We start from the raw sequence: 18,650 nt of genomic DNA on the forward strand, positions 1-18,650 counted from the left end.
TCTCCCCCGCCCCTCGCAGGAATTATTTAAACCTCTTTTTTTCCCCAGTTTTTTTTTTTTAATCCAATATTATGGTTTTCTGCCAGAGACTAACTAGGACATCTGTTCACTGTGTAATTGATAGTAACACAGAAGAATAAATGGGAATGGCTTAGTTTTGTTATCAAAGTCTAGATTTAAAAATGGTACGATTTGGGAGCTGTGACTACAGAAATCTGAATGACAATATTAGCATGGCTATTAAAAGACAAAGACCAAAAAGAGAGCAAGAAGAAGATCAAATGGTTCTTTTTCAAATATAAACAATCAGAAGCCACAAGCAATAGAGTAAAGGAAATAATGTAGAACATAGTAACAAGCAGAAGGTAACATGAAAGAACTGCAGTTTCAGTCCATAATATTAATCAAACAAGAAAGTAAAGTGCCGCTGTTCGTTGCAGCTAATGTGGGGGGGGAAGAGTGAAAAAGACTTTTCCAAAATCTGACACCTTTATAGTAGCTGTGGCTTTGATTTGACTTCGATTTTTGGAATGGGAGGTTAAATTTTGCACAGATTGTTTTAAAAGAAATTTTTTTTGATGGACAAAAAGTCAAGCCTGACCTTGAACCTCTTTTGAAAGAAATGCTGAACAGCCAGTGGAAGGAAAACAGCTTGATACTTAGATAAAAAGCAAGATAAAATGTGTTGCACAAAGTAAAAGCGTGATTGCCGAGCTGAAACAATGTCCTGCTGCCAGACAGAAGAGAGATTTAAAAATACAAGTACTGAAGTTGTCAGTTACATAATAATTATGGCATATACGTTAGTTTTAAAAATATTGGCAGGATGGGAGAGAACAGCTTTTATTTTGGTTTGCTGTACCTTTTCCTTTATTCTTTCTTAGCAAGGACAATTTTTTTGTTGCTTGAGTCAATTTGTCGTTTAAACTTAAAACCCTGCAAACTCAGCATTGGTCAGTCTGTGATCTGAGAGCCCTACTATCCTGTTTGCAAGGGTTGCAAAGAAACCAACCGCTGTAAATTAACTTGGAGGTCTGATTATAGATTATGTCCAGCCTCCAAAGAGGGCGTCCATTCTCACTTACCTCAGCACCTCTTGAGTAGAGCCCAAATTCAACAAAGCATTGACTTAAGGCCATCCCTATTCAGCATCACACCTAAACATCTGCTTAAGTCCCATTAAAGTCAACAGTGCTTAAGTTAACTTGCTTAAAGCTAAGCATGTGTATAAGAGTTTCGCTAAATAGGGATAAATGTGCTTCTGATGTGAGGTCTAATTCAGGAGGATTGTAAAAGGTGAAATCACAGCACTACTTGTGGAAAGGAGTCTGATTAAAAGATTAGTTCCCATGGATTCACAAAAACTTGTAATTGTGACCACCCTCCATCCATTTCTATAAAAATCTATTGAACCTTTACTACTGAAAGTTTGGAGAAAAAAAAATCTGAAAAGGAGATTTAAAGTTATAGTGTTTCAAGGATTTAGTTCATACTTCCAAAATGCCTTGTCCTACAAACTCCAAATTCGCTTTGTTGAGCAAAAGTACCATTTTAATACTTTGATGATTGGGTGGCAGGGGATTAGTGGGAGCTATTCAAAGTTGTATATGATTTAAAGAGCTTGTGATAGGATGTACATACACAAGGCTAAAGTAGGCAGGGTTTAGGTTTGCGAGGGAGTTGTTAGAGCTAGGGCATAAAAAAGAGGCTAAGGGAGAGCTCCTAAAGGGAAGAGGAAGTGTATTCTGTTCGCGGTCCAGGGAGGAAACACTATCATGTCCCAGACCAGGAAGCAAGGAAAATTTGGGAAACTGACTGTCATGTTTAAGCAGAAGGAATATATTGCTTGCTGGGGATGGTGTAAGATAGGGACTATTTCAGGGGTGGCCAAACTGTGGCTTGTGAGCCACATGTGGCTCTTTTACCTTTAAAGTGTAGCTTGTGGAGCCCCCAAAAACCCATTCCCCACCTGTCAGACCGGGGGGTGGGGGTTGGGACCATTGCCTTGCAGTGGAGTAGTTGTCTCTGCCCAGTGGGGAGGGGGATCTTGGGGCTTCAGCAGGAGCGGGGCTGAAGTCCCAACCCCTGTCAGGCGTCTCCCACAGGGCTGAAGCCATGAGCCCTGGCAGGTGTGCCCCAGCTCTTGAACTTTTGAAAATTGTCGTATGTGGTTCAGAGGGTCAGTAAGTTTGGCCACCCCTGGACTATTTGGTTTTTCCCTTATTTGAAGCAAACTATCTTTTGTTGCTATTTCTGGACCAAGCTGAAGAAGGCTTCAGTCCTGACACTGCATGTATTGGGCCAGGCCAAGGAATTGCTCTGGGCAGGGATGCCTGTGACATAGTGGCCATGAACAACACATTGTTTCTTTTTTCCTTGTTTTATTTCTCTTTCCTGATACCTGCAGCTATGGCCCAGCCATGTTCGTAATGGTTTTTAAATCTATAAACAGTAATGTTTTATAAACATTAAGAAAATTGACTGATCTGCTGCTGATTCCATTGTTGGTCAGAGCTCAGGAGCATGATTTGGGGGTTTGAAACCAGGGAGGGGGCCCAGCAAGAAGCCCAGAAAAGGGGACAGGGGAGTGGAAGGGACATGGACCCATTCTTCCCTGACTACAAATGTGGGGATTCTGGGGAGGTGGGCAGGACTTACGGAGCATGGAGAAGGGGAACTATAGGGCATAGCGGATGGGCATTGGGAGAGGCAGGGAACACAAGGGCATAGAGACAGAGGACCATAGATAGATGCAGCCTTTTTATCCACATTAAAAGGTTTGTAGATACACAAAACTGATAAAAGCCTCCACTTTGATCATCCCCTCCATTCCCTCCACCATTCTTAATCCTATACCCTACCCAGTTTGAATTTTCTTTTCTTCCCTCCCATCACCTCTTATGAATGCAATAAATCAGTAGAAGAAGAATGCCACTTTAGGCCTTATTGATCTGTCAGACCAGGGCTTCCGCACCTGCAGACACTACACACAAACTCCATTTAAATTTCAGGACCTCGTTTTTTAAAAAAGGAAAATCGCCCCCAAAGTTTGTTAGAAAGAGATAAGGCAGAAAGTGTTTCACTGGCATTTAGCTAGCATCTCCCCAGAATTACATTTTCTTTGTGACAGTTCCACAGCTTTATAAAACTCAAATGTTGAATCTGGAAATGACCGATTAAAGGCTCCAGCCAGTTCTCCATCATTCACTATTGCCAGGTTTAATTTACATAACCCACCCAACATTAATTATGCCCCCTATAATGAGCTAAAATATAAGCAATGGTCAAAATAACAAATTACTAGTACATCATAAAATCCAATTTCCTATCTAAAGGATACACTTCTAACATGCCTTATTATTAACATGTTCATATGTGGTATTCCAGTAAACTATGTTATAATGTTGACTGCAAAAAAGAACTATATGAGTTAGTTACTACATAATATAGTTATAAATATGAACTTGAAGGGTCTTGCATACACTTAAACATCATATAATCCACAGACTTTATAGCACTAAACAAATGTAATCATGCTATTTCTGCACCCACACATCATTGAGAGAATTTATACAACTGAACGATCTGAATGTTTCCTGGAACTATGTTCCTTTCACAAGCTTTGCATGCTAAACTTATATATAAATTCAACCATGTATGTCTAACAGCATATTTTCAATGCAGAACAAAATAAGGAGCAAACTTAAGATACGTTGGGTCATATTGAGTCATAGAATATTAGGGGAATTGACGGGATCCCTTAATTGTTCATTTCTAGACTTAACTTTTACATTTTATTTTTACTAAGGGACCTTATTTCCAAATAGTGCTGAGTATCTGCCCATTGAAACTCAGATCCCTTTAAGATATCTCCAGCTGGACACTTAAAAATGGAGATGTGCAAAATCACTAGCAAAAAGAAGAACAGGAGTACTTGTGGCACCTTAGAGACTAACAAATTTATTAGAGCATAAGCTTTCGTGGACTACAGCCGAAGAAGTGGGCTGTAGTCCACGAAAGCTTATGCTCTAATAAATTTGTTAGTCTCTAAGGTGCCACAAGTACTCCTGTTCTTCTTTTTGCGGATACAGACTAACACGGCTGCTACTCTGAAAATCACTAGTGATTTTTAGAAAATTTAGACCAGGAAATTTTGAGGGGACAAAATTGTTTCTGTAGACATCTTCTACACACGTTGCATGGCTTTTCAGTGTTTTTAAAGAACCGGTTTATTGTGGTTAGCACAGACCAGATATGAAGAGAGAGGGCCTTTATCTATCTATCTATCTATCTATCTATCTATCTATCTATCTATCTATCTATCTATCTATCTAAAGTTAATGGAAAGACTGCTCTTGATTTAAGTGTTTTGAGACAGATCTGTAGTGTTGTCATTAGATAGAGTGGTGCTGCCGAAGTGGCTTGCATCTCTCGATCTGTGAATCCTCACCACTCCAACACTTTGAGCAGAGGCATGTTGGAAGTGCATTTCGTTTTCAGTATATTTGAACCCACAGGCAGGCCTATATTCAGGGGTGAAAGTAACTTAAAGGACTTACCGGTATGCCAGAGTCCTGAGCGGGGGGCGTGGCCTCAACCGGAAGAGGCGGGGCCTTTCAAGATTTAAAGGCCCTGGGGCTCCGGCTGTGGCTGGGAGCCCCAGGGCCTTTAAATCACCCCAGAGCTACCAGCTGCAGAGGCGGCTGGGAGACCTGGGGCTCAGGAGTGATTTAAAGGGCCGGGGCTCCCCGCAGCAGCAGGAGCTCTGGGCCCTTTAAATCCCCGCCCGAGCCTGGCTGCTGGAGCTCCAGTGACACTTTAAAGGGCCTGGGGCTCCCCGCAGTGGCTGGAGCTCTGGGCCCTTTAAATCACCACCGCGGAAGCCGGTCCAGTCTGGCACGGTGTACTGGCTCTTGCCGGTACGCTGTACCGGCTTACTTTCACCTCTGCTATATTGTAATATTTTTATAATACAAAGCGCATCCTCCAAAGTGTACATGTACCTCTCGCTTTCAGGAGTAAGTTGCAGCAGTGATTGCCAGTTGGGGAAAGTTTGTTTAAAAAAATGTGTTTGCATATAAACGTAGTACTTCTACAGTGTGTTAAACTGGCAGGATGAACTGCAGGATTCTGCAGAGTACTCTCTGGGGACTTGCAAATTTCCAACCAAACAAATCCCAGGGGCAGCATTTAAAACTTCCAAAGCTTTATTTCTTCTGCATAGTTCCACTTGTGGGATCAAGGTGCCTGCACTGAAAGCTTCTGGAACCTTCTGGAAAGCAGTGGCCATTTGCCCCTCCCTCCCCCTGTCATCCTGTTGGGTTCTGAGGGTATAAAATGGGGAATGGCTCCAACTACCCCTCAGTTCCTTTCTAACTGCTGAAGGTTCAGCGAGCTCAGATTGCACATAGTGTCCTTGATGCTTGCCTCTTGGTTTTTTCTTTGCCTTTTTCTGCCCTTTTGATCCAAATTTTGTTTATAGTTTGTCAGTCAGATTTTTCCTTTAAATGACACGAGGCAATCTCCATCCAGCCTGTGCTTCGTGTGGACCACATCACGCACCTTACGGGTATGGTAGCTCACCAGGCCAGTCAACTAAGGTGGCACTGAATAAGTTCAGTGTCACCTTCAAAAAATGTCCCTTAGAAGTAGGTTTGGCTGCCTCTCACACCCCTGCACAGGGGAGGCATCTCAGGCTGATCACTGTCAAGGTCCCTGGGCCTGTTCAGGTTGACCTAGGAGACCTGGCTATGTGCCTAAGTTGGCTCTCTTGATGTTGGATACAATTTCCAAAGGATCTGGATACACAGTTTTCAAATTCTGCCCCCCAGTGTGGATATGGAGCTACAAAACTCACATCTAGATCCAGCAGCCTAGTGTGGATCTGGGGCTGCAAAACCTGGATCCACAAGAGAGCACTGATTGAGTGGTACCAAACCTCACTCCTTCCCCCCCCCCCACACACAAAAAAACAAAACAAAACAAAACATGTATACGAATCCATGTCTGATAAATATTGCTTTGGATCCATGGTACGAGTCTGAATCCAGATTCTACAGTTAAACGTGAAGAACTGCAAAGCACAGTTGCCAAGAAGGGATCCTGTTACCTGGGATCCAGCCGGCATGAGGATCTGACATCTTTGACTATTGAGTCACTTGTTTACAGGCTCTTTACCACTAAGGTCCAACATTCACCCAGGTCGGTGGAGTCTGGTGCTACATTTCCAACACTATGATCTTTGCAGAACTGCTTACCTCACTCCGTGGTGCTGGCACTAGGGTGCTGGGGGTGCTGCCACACTCCCGGCTTGAAGTAGTAATAACAAACAGCAAATACATGGTTTCCATCATCAGCACCCCCACTATAAAAATTATTGCAGCACCCTGGCCTCACTGATTCTGTGCCCAACAGAGTGGCATAAAGAAGCAGATCAGTGTGGAGGTCTTGCAACACTGGAAAAAAGAAATGAGCAGATCTGGAATGGTGGATCTCCACCCAGGTTTGAAGTTCTTTGACAGACATCTTGAGTCCAGATTGCTTGATCTCTTGATTATGAGTCTTATTCTAAGATCTAAAAGATTCTAATGAAAAGCAGGAGTTTTTGATCAGTCAAATCTTCTCTGTAGCTTGAAAGAAATCTTCCATCTGGGCATCTCCTAAGTGGATGGACCTGATTAACTCCTGAACTGTTAATGCAGATTATTTAAAAGAAGATGCCTTCATGATAGCTCAGATAGTTCCAGAGATGCAAGCCTAATTATCTCCTTTAAGTTGCATTTTTACAGAACAGGTGATCTTGCCCACATCTCCATCACAGCAGTCTAAAATGTCAGAGATTTGCATTTCTTTCATACTTTGCATACTCAGAGAACTTTGTCATTATTTATACCAGGGCAAAGCTTATTTACTAGTTCCTTGGAGAAATGGAGCTGATATGAGGAGCTAATCCATCATAGTACAAAGGTTGCCCATGTAATGTGCTATGTTTCACAATTATTGGGACCTGACAGGGCTTTGACTTACTGGACAAATGTAGCCTCCATGGTATGCCCTGACATAATCATCATTGCATCATATTGCATGATTGATACTACAGCTATATGTGCTTTTAGCAAAAGTGTTTCTTCGTTAACTTTGTTTTGGGAGAGCAAGATCGATGGTTTCTATTCACTCTTGATTCTATTCACATCCAGAGCTGATACTTGTTTATCTAGAACGCCTCAGCTTACTTTCCTGGGGGATGAACTGCTTGCTAAATTCCCACAAGTGAGAACATGCAGAGGACACTTGAAGAAGAAATGAAGATTATTTACCTGTACCCAGTTTTCTTCCAGATGAGCCTCTGCATATTTACATTCCCCACCACATTTCCCCACTTCTTCAGAGTCTCACGTTAGGAATTCTTGAATTAGTGGGAGGAACTGAGGGGTGGTCAGGACCATTCCACCTTTTATACCATCAGAACCTTCCAAGATGGAAGGGAGAGGGAGGGGCACGTGGCCCCAGTGAACAATGCTTTCCAGAACGTTCTAGAAGCTCGCATCACAGGCACCTTGATCCCACAAGTGTGAATATGTAAAGGCTCATCTCAAAGAACTCTGGTTATAGGTAAGTAACCTTTATTTCTTTCTTGATTTAAGAATATTTGAGCAGTAGGAGAGTTCAAAGTTGCCTTTTTTGTTTTGTTTTTTGTCATTAAGTAGAAATGAAACTTTTTTAAAGATCCAAAAGTGACTGCAAGGATTTGTTTGTCAGAAGAGTAAAGTTAGAATTATAAACTCAGAAATTTAGTCATTTTCCATCTTGCTGTCAGTAGTGCAGGATGGTTCTCTATGGTCCATAAAACAACAGGCCTGGGTAGTGTCAACAGAGCTCATGCAAGGTCTGGTGCTATAGAAGCAGCTGGTCTGCCACATTTTTAAACTGATGGCACTACATTTTATTTTTCAGCCTCAGATTAGGTGCAATTGCTAATCTGTCTGGTGTGTTTTCATCTTGTACAGGACTCTATAAAAGCATATCTGTCTCCCTTTGGGATTCTCTTGCTTTTCAGGTAGCACAATAGCAATTATATTTGACAGTGAAGCTGTAATGAAATTGTATGCACTACTTCTTAATTTGAGATAGGCTTCAGTGCTTCATTATTTAATGCGAGTCAAGCAAAGAGATCTCATTAAATAAGGCTCCTGTACATATTTAATATGACAGGGATGTGGAATCTACTCCTTTTTGTAGTAAGATATGTGGGCTCTAATTTCATAACATATATGATTAGTTGAATTGATATAAAACCGAATCATCTGTAAATACAATTATTTTAAATGTACTTACTTATTAAGGTGCTTAGAACTGTTCTTCATTATTTTAACTCATGAGAATCTTTTTCTCTGCTAACTTTTATTTTTCCATCATGGATTTTTCTGCACTACGTTTCTAATAAAAGTGAAATTAATACATCTCTAGGGGCTTTGTTAATCCTCCCTCATCTCCTGTCCCAAAACCAAAACAAAAAAATCCCTCCTTAAGTTTATAATTTTGTAGGCAAAAACATTTTAGTACATCAACGTATTCAATAATACTAGGTTACCTTTTGTATCAAAATGCAGCTGTAAAGCATAGATTTGGTTAATATTTTGGATATTTTAATTTCTCAGCAATAGTGACAATTGGAAAAACAAGAAGTTCTTTGGGTTAGGGACCATATTTTTGATCTGTCTCTGTACGGCACCTAGCATAATGAATCCTGATCCATGATCTAGGCCGTTAGGCATAACCGTAATGCAGATAATTATAAAATATCCAAAATATTTATAGAGCTTGGAAGATATTGAACATCAGACTAAAATAATTGTGAGGAAGGTCACATTTTGTGTCCCGTGGTGGTGTCCATTGTCAGAGGCATAGCATGTATTTCATATTGGAGTTCAGCTATTTGAAAAAGTATATTTCTTCAACAAAATTAGGGCCTGCTCCTGCTAACACTTACTAAAAGGAATATTGACCCATTGGTGCCTGATGGAATGTTTTTCAGAGTTTTCCATCTGGAAGCAGTTCTGTGTCTTCTAGATATTCTGGTTTGTTTCTGTTTTAAGGGACCTGTGAATGAGTATCAAGACCTGTGTTGCTAAGAAGTTCATATGATCCTGTTGCTTAATCTTCTTCATAGCAACTAATTATGATTATTTGGCACCAAAAGTGGGCTAGCTGCCTGCTTCAAAGAATTTATACTGTAAATGAAAATGAAATGAAATAAATAAGGAGGACAAAACAAAGCAGTTGGGGGGGGCGGTTCTTGGGTACAGAAGTTACAGATACAAGGTAATGATGTGACAGCGGATTTTGACTTCTCATGGGGATTGTGCAGCAGGGGCAGCGGATGTTCCTGTTTTTATGCAGCTGTTCATAGTAACAAGGAAAAGAGGAAGAGGAGATACTGTGCCAGGATAAGAAGAACTAGCTCTGAACACAATGTTTTTCAAAACTTTGTATGTTACATCATCAGATCTTAAGGATTCAAAGCACTTCTTCAAAATAAGGTTTTCAGACAATATAAAAATATGATGACGTTAATTAAAGAGAGTTGGAACTGGTGCGGGAAGTGGACTGTTGCTGTCCTTGGTTTTTATGGGAAATGAAATATATACCCTTAACCATTGTATAACTAAGGTGGGAAAGTGTGGGGTGAAGAAGTCATAAGGCAATTCAGATAATTCCCCCTGTTTGAGAGTCAAGTTAAGCAGAAGGTGCCTGTCAGGAAAGATTTCAAAACATGTGCTTATAGCTACTTGCAGTTGACCCATGATATACACTACCAGTAATCAGGCATGTCTAAATAAGGACTGAAACGGATTCCTTGCTCCTCAGGCTGGCAAGAAGTAGCGAAGGCTATGGAGGCAGTGGTTCAAGAGTAGCCTTTAGTGAACCCAACTAGCTTGTGCTTGAAGTGATGTTGAGTCTCTGAATGGATTTGTTTCTACCCTCCTCACCTGTTCTTTGAGGGAGGATCACAGTACGATGGGGCAAAGAGGGAATGAAGCACAGAGGGAGAAGTTAGGGAGGGTCCTAGAAGAGCTTTTGTCCCTCCCCCCCCCCCCCCCCCCAAATGTACCTGTTCGCATTGTTGACCTCCTCAGTTGGTGTATACGTAACTGTTGTTTGTGTATCTGACAGAGAAATGAAGGGGATCTTTTTCATCGACTATGGCACATAATGAATGAAATCCTGGACCTGAGAAGGCAGGTGCTCGTTGGCCATCTCACCCATGACCGGATGAAGGATGTAAAACGGCATATCACTGCTCGCCTGGATTGGGGCAATGAGTGAGTAAGAGTTAATAATAGAAGCAGTTATGGTAACCCAGTTATAATAAATGAATCACTGTGCCACAATTGTATGCTCATGGTAACGTGTTAAAATAAGGAACTGGTGTATGGCAGAAATGCTGAGTCTGATGTCAGCATTTTCTGAGGACTTTTCCCCTCCCATCAGTTCTCTTCTGTAAGAAGGGGTGGATTTGAACCAGCACATTTTACACTTTGAAAATAAATGATTCATAGCTTCACTTTATTTAAAAAAAAAACACAAAACAAAAATAAAACAAAAAATCCAACAAATATTTGCTTCATGTTGGCACTTACCTAGCAATCCTAGAAATATAGGGTAGCAGGGATCTTGAGGTGAGAGGTGACTGCCTTTTTAACACCTTATCAATATATGCAAGGCCATATACTCAGATGGTACAAATCAACATATGCTGATTGATGGCAGCTGAGGTTTTGGTCCAAGATTTTTACTTTGATTTTGTCATGGATCAGTTTTTACCTGGGAAGTTTCAAGATATAATAAGAAACAAACAAAAATTATTAAAGAAAACCCATCAGATGCCTGCATTTTGCTTTTACCTGAATATTTATTTAGGAGCACTAAGTAAATCATATATGCTGTCACTGTTTTGATAGCAAACAAGTATTTTTCTGCCTTTGTATTTAGCTAAACTCATACCATATCAAAGGCTTTCACTTCACTGTTACTAACTGCATAACAACATCATGAATTCTAGAAATAAAAAATTAATAGCTTAAAGTTTTGATGTTGAATGTGGTTTTAACTTTTCCAGATACAGTTCATGCTGATCTTGATGCTATTTTGCACAGTTTGAAAGGCCAGCAAGCTCATCTCTATTCCAGACACGCTGCACATAGGAAAAATAAACACAATAGGCTACTCTCGACTCAATATTACTTTTGAAAACAGCAGCACAGATTAAAAGCACATTGGCGCTTGCATTGAAAATCAAGACTTACTTGATACCCTGTTCTTGTAGCTGGCAATGGGGCATAAGGCTTTTGTGACTCTTTTCTAGAGAGGTGCCAACTGTTGTCTCCTGGCTTGGGCCATGTTTGGCAGCTGAATAGTACAGATGCCAGGAAATGAAGTGTACTCCTAGAGTGATGACATCTGTATATGTATCTAGCTTTTGCCTCTAGCTTTGCAGCATGATTTTGAAAAGTTGAGATTGTGCAGGAGATTGTGTTCATACTTTGGAAAATTTGAAAGAGGATAAAATACACAGGTGATACTTCTCAGGATAAGGGATTTGAATGATGAATTAAAAATACAGTAAAAGGGGCAAAACAGAGAAAATAATTAACAGAATTGGGGAGAAGGAGTAAGGAAGGAAAAATGAATCCTGATTTGTAATTTTCTACCTTCCTTTTACACTGGTAAATGCCCACCCATTGCTTAGAAACCAAGGTGATAAGCATCTTAGAAATACTTAAGAGTGGTATTTAGTTTATTACTAAATCAAAGGAGGATATTGTACACTTTACAGATTTTCATAACTACTTAAGTATTACTGCTGGCTTTGATAGAGTAAGCAGATGAATTATAGAAACAGATGCCATCTGCAGAGGGAGGAAATCAGCAGCAGCTAGTCTTTATGAAGAGAGATTCTTTTTACTTGGGTTACTAATTTCATTAGTTTTTGGGTGAATTGAAGAGATGGGGGAGGAGGGGAAGAAATAAAAAGGGAAAAGGAGCATCCTTGTCCATAAGGAGCTCAGTTCTGCCAAGCACAGAGAAGTGCTGAGTGTCCTCAACAATCATTGAAGCCAGCTCAGTACCTTGCCAGATCATTCCTAAATAAATTGGTTATTACTAGATTTTTTTCCCCCATTGACATAATTTCCTGTTACTATTCTTTACCTGTCTATATTCCGTCTTATCCACTTCCCCTTCTATTTCCCAAGCTAATGGTGTGTCAGCTCCTTACCATACCAGTCTCTCTGCCTCACCAGCAAACTCAAGACTCTGCCAGTCTTCACCTTGTCTTGCAAGGAAACATGTCCGTAACATCCAGCCCCTGTCACTTGTCACTCATAGAAATTACTAAGTCTGCTTCCTCTAAAGAGAGAGTGCACACACCAGCCTGTTAGTCTAGCCAAGGACCCACACTTGGGGGGCATTCTGCACCAAAAAAATTAAAAACTAAAAACGGTGCCAAAAAAATTAAAATTCTGTGCTCAATATTTTAAAATTCTGCAAAAGTTATTTGTCAAAATAACACTATATAATCATGCCAGTTTCTATTATTTTGGTAATTTATGTCAAAATACCTGTCATCAAGTATGTCTGTAACAATACAGATTCCCCCAGGAATAGAGAGTTAAAGAAATCCCTATGATAACCCAGTTGCTGTTTCTCTACCCCCTTTCCCCTCCCAACTCCAGAGCCCAGCTGGGGGCCAGATACCCACAACCCCTCCCCCCCAGAGCCACCTGCGGAGCCTCCCCAACCAATAAACCCAAACCCCTTCTCCCCAGAGTCCAAATGTGTGGGCCCCCCAGCCCAGATACCCACTCCTCATTCCCCCCCAGAGCTCAGCTACGGGTCCCCCCATCCCAGATACCCCCATCCCTTCCCCACCCAGAGCCCAGCTACACCCCCCCTACCCAGACACCCAGCCTCCCTCCCTCCCAGAACCTAGGGATGCAGAGGGAGAAATAGCCTAATGCTCTGTCCCAGGCTTGCATGGAGTTTCCTGCGCACCATCATCTCCTTCCCTCAGGGTGTGCTGGGAACTGCAGCTGCCAGGAACCTTCTTGTCCCTCCCCATCCCCCCAGCAGTGTCTTCTATGTGCAAGTTGGGCTCTGCCAAGTCCACTGGCCCCTAATGGTGGCCAGTAGTACTGCAGCCCATTTCTGTGGGGGAAAGGAAATTCTGCGTGCACAATGTTAATTTCTGCAAAATTCTGCATTGTGCAGTGGCGCAGAATTCCCACAGGAGTATCACATCAAGCTTCTGCCATTTCCAGCCCCACAGGCAGGTGGATCCACCGTTGACAGACTCAGAGGGCGCTGATCCCTTTGTCCCCTAAGTGATGGATAAAAAAGGAGTTCCCTTTCTTTCTTTTTACAGTCTGGAAAACTTTTGAAATGTATTCTTTAAAAAGTAAACCCAGACAAAGTCCCTCTCCCCTGCTGCGAATTCTTTGGGGTGCAAGCTCCACCCCTCTTCTTCGTCATCTGGTCAGCTTGCTTTCTTGATTATCTTGATCACTTTGTTTATCTTAGATGCAAATGTACTTTCATTGCCCTTTACTTGTAATCGAGCCATGCTGTTTTCTCATCCGCCTGTTAGCTTGATACATGCAGAGAGGTAAATCCACATTCCTTTGTCTAGGGCAGGCTTGTTTTATCAACACCTCCAAAAGATATTTTCAGAACATATTTCTAACACACACACACACACACACACACACACCTACCTCTTTATACACAAACCATACATACAATCACACAATGATATTCATGACCATAGAAGATTAGGTTTGGAAGAGACCTCAGGAGGTCACCAGCATGTCACCAGTTTTCGTATGATACCTTACAAAACACTGATTGGCTAGTTATTCTGACAACAATGTAGTTGGGTGTGCCCTTTGCTAATTGGCATAAATGGGCTCCTATGATCACAGTGTCCTATGTCTGGCAGTGGTCTGTACCATGTTTTATAGGAAGCCTTCTCAATTATGTACCTACATAGTTATACAGTGCTGTACATGTATAGTTGGGAAGTTCTTCTTGACCTTTTCAAGAGATCAGCTTGCACTTTGACATACAGTGTGTGATTTGAACAGTTAGGTCACTCTAACTTGCATAGTGCAAATGTTTTTACTAGGCATAAAAATAATCAAATCCTTTGAATCTTATAGCTACGATATGCTCTATAGCAGTAGATTCTTTTATTTACCAATCTAGCATACCCTACAGAGTTATGTTCTTTCTCCCACCCATTTTCTGCCCCAACAAGGCACATATGGAGATAGAAAGGAAAAAAGAGGGCAATGATCAGCATCCATGTCTATGCAGTTCTTGATGCCACTGCTGAGAATGCCAACATGGGTGTAAATTGTGATAGTGAGTTTTGTAATGGGAACATCTGTTCACTGAAAACTGGACAAACTACCAAACCTGGACTAGATTTGAACCAGTGACTTAAAAGTCTAAAGCTCCATATTCCATTATCAGAACTTCAGCCTTCTAGTTACACCTACCTTCTTTCTTTTCATATTTAGCCTCTTTAGAACCATTATCTCTATTTGAAAATTAAAAAGTTTGATTTATTAGCTTGGATACTTAGGGAAAATTAAGGCTCGGCCAACAGAGGATTCATTGTGAGGGCAAGGACCCAGCACACACATTCAGAGGCAGATTTATAATTTGGATGCAGGTTTTGGGGAGAACAAGTCAGGGACCAGCTATACCAACCATGGGAAGCACCAGCCTCAGAGGAGACAAGATTGAGAGTAGGGCTGTAGCATCACTTCACCTCCCCTTCACTTCATATCAGTAGGCCTGCTCTGCTATACCTGCAGAACAGGTGTTCCAAATCCTGCTGATCAATACACTGGCTACACCTACACAAGGATAAAAGACCTGCGGTATGACCACGGCTAGCCAGATCAGCAGACTCAGGCTTGTGGGGTTGGGGCTGTGGGGCTAAAAATTGCTGTGTAGACATTCAGGCTCCAACCTGGCAGGGTCCCAGAGCTCAGGCTCCAGCTCGAACCCAAATGTCTACACAGCAATTTTTCAACCCCAGGGCCCGAGCCAGCTGACCCAGGCCAGCCATGGGCTTTTTATCCCTGTGTAGATGTGCCCTCTGTGGCCTCCATAATAAGCCTAACTGAACCCATGGTTTTGTATTTCAGTGATGTGTGTACGTAATTCCTATTAATGACAGAAACCCTTTGTGTGGGGCTAAGTGGACATAAGTGACTGTGTTTGTCCCCCGCACCCTTTTTCTTACCCACAAGGGTAGTGCTTCACATCTATATTGTAATGGGTGATGGAGAAAGAACTCTGAATTCCATTTCACTTGACAATACTTCATTTGTTTTTGATAATCTTCCAAACCTTTTAAATGTAAGTGAAACTTGCCTTCCTTCCATAAGGGCGCCTTCAACTTTCATAATTGAACTTTGCAGCCATTTCAGTCTTGATAAGATCTCTCTTATGCCTTAGATTTATTGATTACTTAATATTGCAATATGTGAGAAGTTAAATTCCCATTGAGTGTAAGGGTAGGATGAATAATGCTTTTTAGTTTTCTTTAAATGCCAGATTAACGTGTAGTTTGACCTTAAATAGAAGTATAAAAATATTGAGAATGATAAAAAAGTTGTGTAAAATAGTGTTTATTTTTTTTTGTTTTTAAAAAACATTTAATATAAACTAATAAGTCCACAGAAAACTTAACCAGGCAACATTTTGTATAGCAACACTGGATCTACTTAATAGTTAGCACACGAATACAATGAAAAACTTCGCACAGTGGTCACAATTAAAACATTTCTGTGGTTTGAGAGATATTAACATTTCTCATTTTAAGTACAGGGAATATTTTACAAACTGGAGTAATCTTTTAAGTACAGCCACTGTATATGATTATATCTTGCTTCAGATAGATTGAGAATCCTTTTGACTGTACATCTTTTGCTAGTAGATACCAGTGTTCTGGTAAAACAGTGATTTTTATTTTCTTGCCACATATAAACAAATTTTTAAAATGTAGCAGAATATGAACTCCCATTAGTTAGTCAAAAAAACGTTGGTGTGCCACAACCTTTCATTGTTATTTTTTTCCTCTGTAAGGGTAACAGAACTCTGGTGCAGATTTTAGTACTTTCTGCTCTGTTGTCTGACATGATGTGTACGCTAAAAGATCTTCCAGTGGATATTATTCTTAAGGAAACCACCTGCTTTGCAGAGTGAATATGTGTACGTTTTCTTTCATGAACTTGAAAAAAGATAGAAATGAGTAAAAGTATTTGTTATATAAATTCTTTTATTTTCAGTTTTCCCCAGTGCACACGAAAATTGTTGTTATTCCCAACAGAGCCAGCGCTGGATACTTTGAAAGTACCCTAGCTGTGAAAGAAAATGTCAGGGGACTGATTTGTAGGTGGTCAAGTCTAGTAGTCAGAGTTTGGCTGCCGGAGTCAAGGGGCAAAACAGGATCAAAACCAGGAACCAGGGCTGAACATCAGAACCAAAGTCAGAGTCCAAATGCCAGAGCCAAGGGTCGAGTAAGAGCCAGGAATCAGAGCCAAAGGTCAGAACTGGATTACCAGGAGTCAGGAAAAGCAAGAGCAGGGGTGATTCTGAGGCAGCAGCAAGACTGGGACAGGATGTGAACAAGGTTGGGTGCAGGGCAGGGTCTAGACTGTAGCCGTGGAGGAGGCAATCAGGAGCAGAGCTTAGAGAGAGACGAGCACAGGAAGGCAGAGAATCCATGGACGTGGGTGTTGAGCAGCCAGCAAGCTACTGCTGCAGCTGGGCTTAAGAACTGGCCTGCTAGCTTCCTCAGTCCATCAGGCAGGCTAGCCGACTTGTTAGGGTTTCAGGAATACTGAGCAGGCACAGCTATAGGGCCTTACTCCTGACAGAAAGTGACAGTGTGTACTAGTAGGCTGGGCCCTTCCACAGTGATCATAATACACAAGGAGATTGGCCTGGACGGGGTTCCAGACTGAAATGTGACAGGATGCACCCTGTGGGTGACAGCAGAACAGAAATTACGAAAACTGAGTGAGAAGAACAGGAGTACTTGTGGCACCTTAGGGCTGGTCCCCCAGTTTGAACTAAGATACGCAACTTCAGCTACGTGAATAACGTAGCTGAAGTCGAAGTACCTTAGTTTGAACTACAAGGTACTTACCGCAGGTCCACACGTGACAGGCAGGCTCCCTCGTCGACTCCACGTACTCCTCTCGCGGAGCAGGAGTACTGGCGTCGACGGCGAGCACTTCCGGGATCGATTTATCGAGTCTAAACAAGACACGATAAATCGATCCCAGAAGATCGATTGCTTACTGCCGAACCCGGAGGTAAGTATAGACATACCCTTAGAGACTAACACATTTATTTGAGCATAAGCTTTCGTGGGCTACAGCCTACTTCATCGGATGCATGCAGTGGAAAATACAGTAGGAAGATATATACACACACAGAGAACATGAAACAATGGGTGTTACTATACACACTATAAGGAGAGTGATCAGTTAAGGTGAGCTTTTAGCAGCAGGGGAGGAAACAAAAAACCTGTTTGTAGTGGTAATGAAAATGGCCCATTTACAGCAATTGACAAGGAGATATGAGGAACTGTGGGGGGCGGGGGGAAATAGTTTTACTTTGTGTAATGGCCCATCCACTCCCAGTCTTTGTTCAAGACTAATTTAATGGTGTCCAATTTGCAAATTAATTCCAATTCAGCAGTCTCTCGTTGGAGTCTGTTTTTGAAGGTTTTTTTGTTGTAATATTGCAACTTTTAGGTCTGTAATCGAGTGGCCAGGGAGATTTAAGTGTTTTCCAACTGGTTTTTGAACGTTATAATTCTTGACGTCTGATTTGTGTCCATTTATTCTTTTATGTAGAGACTGTCCGGTTTGGCCAATGTACATGGCAGAGGGGCATTGCTGGCACAAGATGGCATATATCACATTGGTAGATGTGCAGGTGAACGAGCCTCTGATAGTGTGGCTGATGTGATTAGGTCCTATGATGGTATCTCCTGAATAGATATGTGGACAGAGTTGGCAACGGGCTTTGTTGCAAGGATAGGTTTCTGGGTTAGTGTTTTTGTTGTGTGTTGTGTGTATTTGCTTCAGGTTTGGGGGCTGTCTGTAAGCAAGGACGGGCCTGTCTCCCAAGATCTGCGAGAGTGATGGATCGTCCTTCAGGATAGGTTGTAGATCCTTGATGATGCGCTGGAGAGGTTTTAGTTGGGGGCTGAAGGTGATGGCTAGTGACATTCTGTTCCTTTCTTTGTTGGGCCTGTCCTGTAGTAGGTGACTTCTGGGTACTCGTCTGGCTCTGTCAATCTGTTTTATCACTTCAGCCGGTGGGTATTGTAGTTGTAAGAATGCTTGATAGAGATCTTGTAGGTGTTTGTCTCTGTCTGAGGGGTTGGAGCAAATGCGATTGTATCATAGAGCTTGGCTGTAGACAATGGATCGAGTGGTGTGGTCTGGATGAAAGCTGGAGGCATGTAGGTACGTATAGCGGTCAGTAGGTTTCCGGTATAGGGTGGTGTTTATGTGGCCATCGTTTATTAGTACTGTGGTGTCCAGGAGGTGGATCTCTTG

The 18,650-nt window shown here is 41.7% G+C and overlaps 1 protein-coding gene across 4 annotated transcripts in view; it reads left to right on the forward strand.

Moving 5' to 3' along the window:
* Positions 1-18,650, forward strand: part of DOCK4 (dedicator of cytokinesis 4) — a 403,168-nt gene that overhangs the window by 141,972 nt on the left and 242,546 nt on the right. For all 4 annotated transcript variants that reach the window (XM_008162515.4, XM_042861791.2, XM_042861754.2 and 1 more), the window contains exon 6: positions 10,174-10,322. In XM_008162515.4, the coding sequence (XP_008160737.2) occupies positions 10,174-10,322 (149 nt within the window). The remainder of the gene's footprint in view (positions 1-10,173; positions 10,323-18,650) is intronic.

The sequence above is a fragment of the Chrysemys picta genome, chromosome 1, assembly GCF_011386835.1.
Source record: "Chrysemys picta bellii isolate R12L10 chromosome 1, ASM1138683v2, whole genome shotgun sequence".
NCBI classification, from domain to species: Eukaryota; Metazoa; Chordata; order Testudines; family Emydidae; genus Chrysemys; species Chrysemys picta.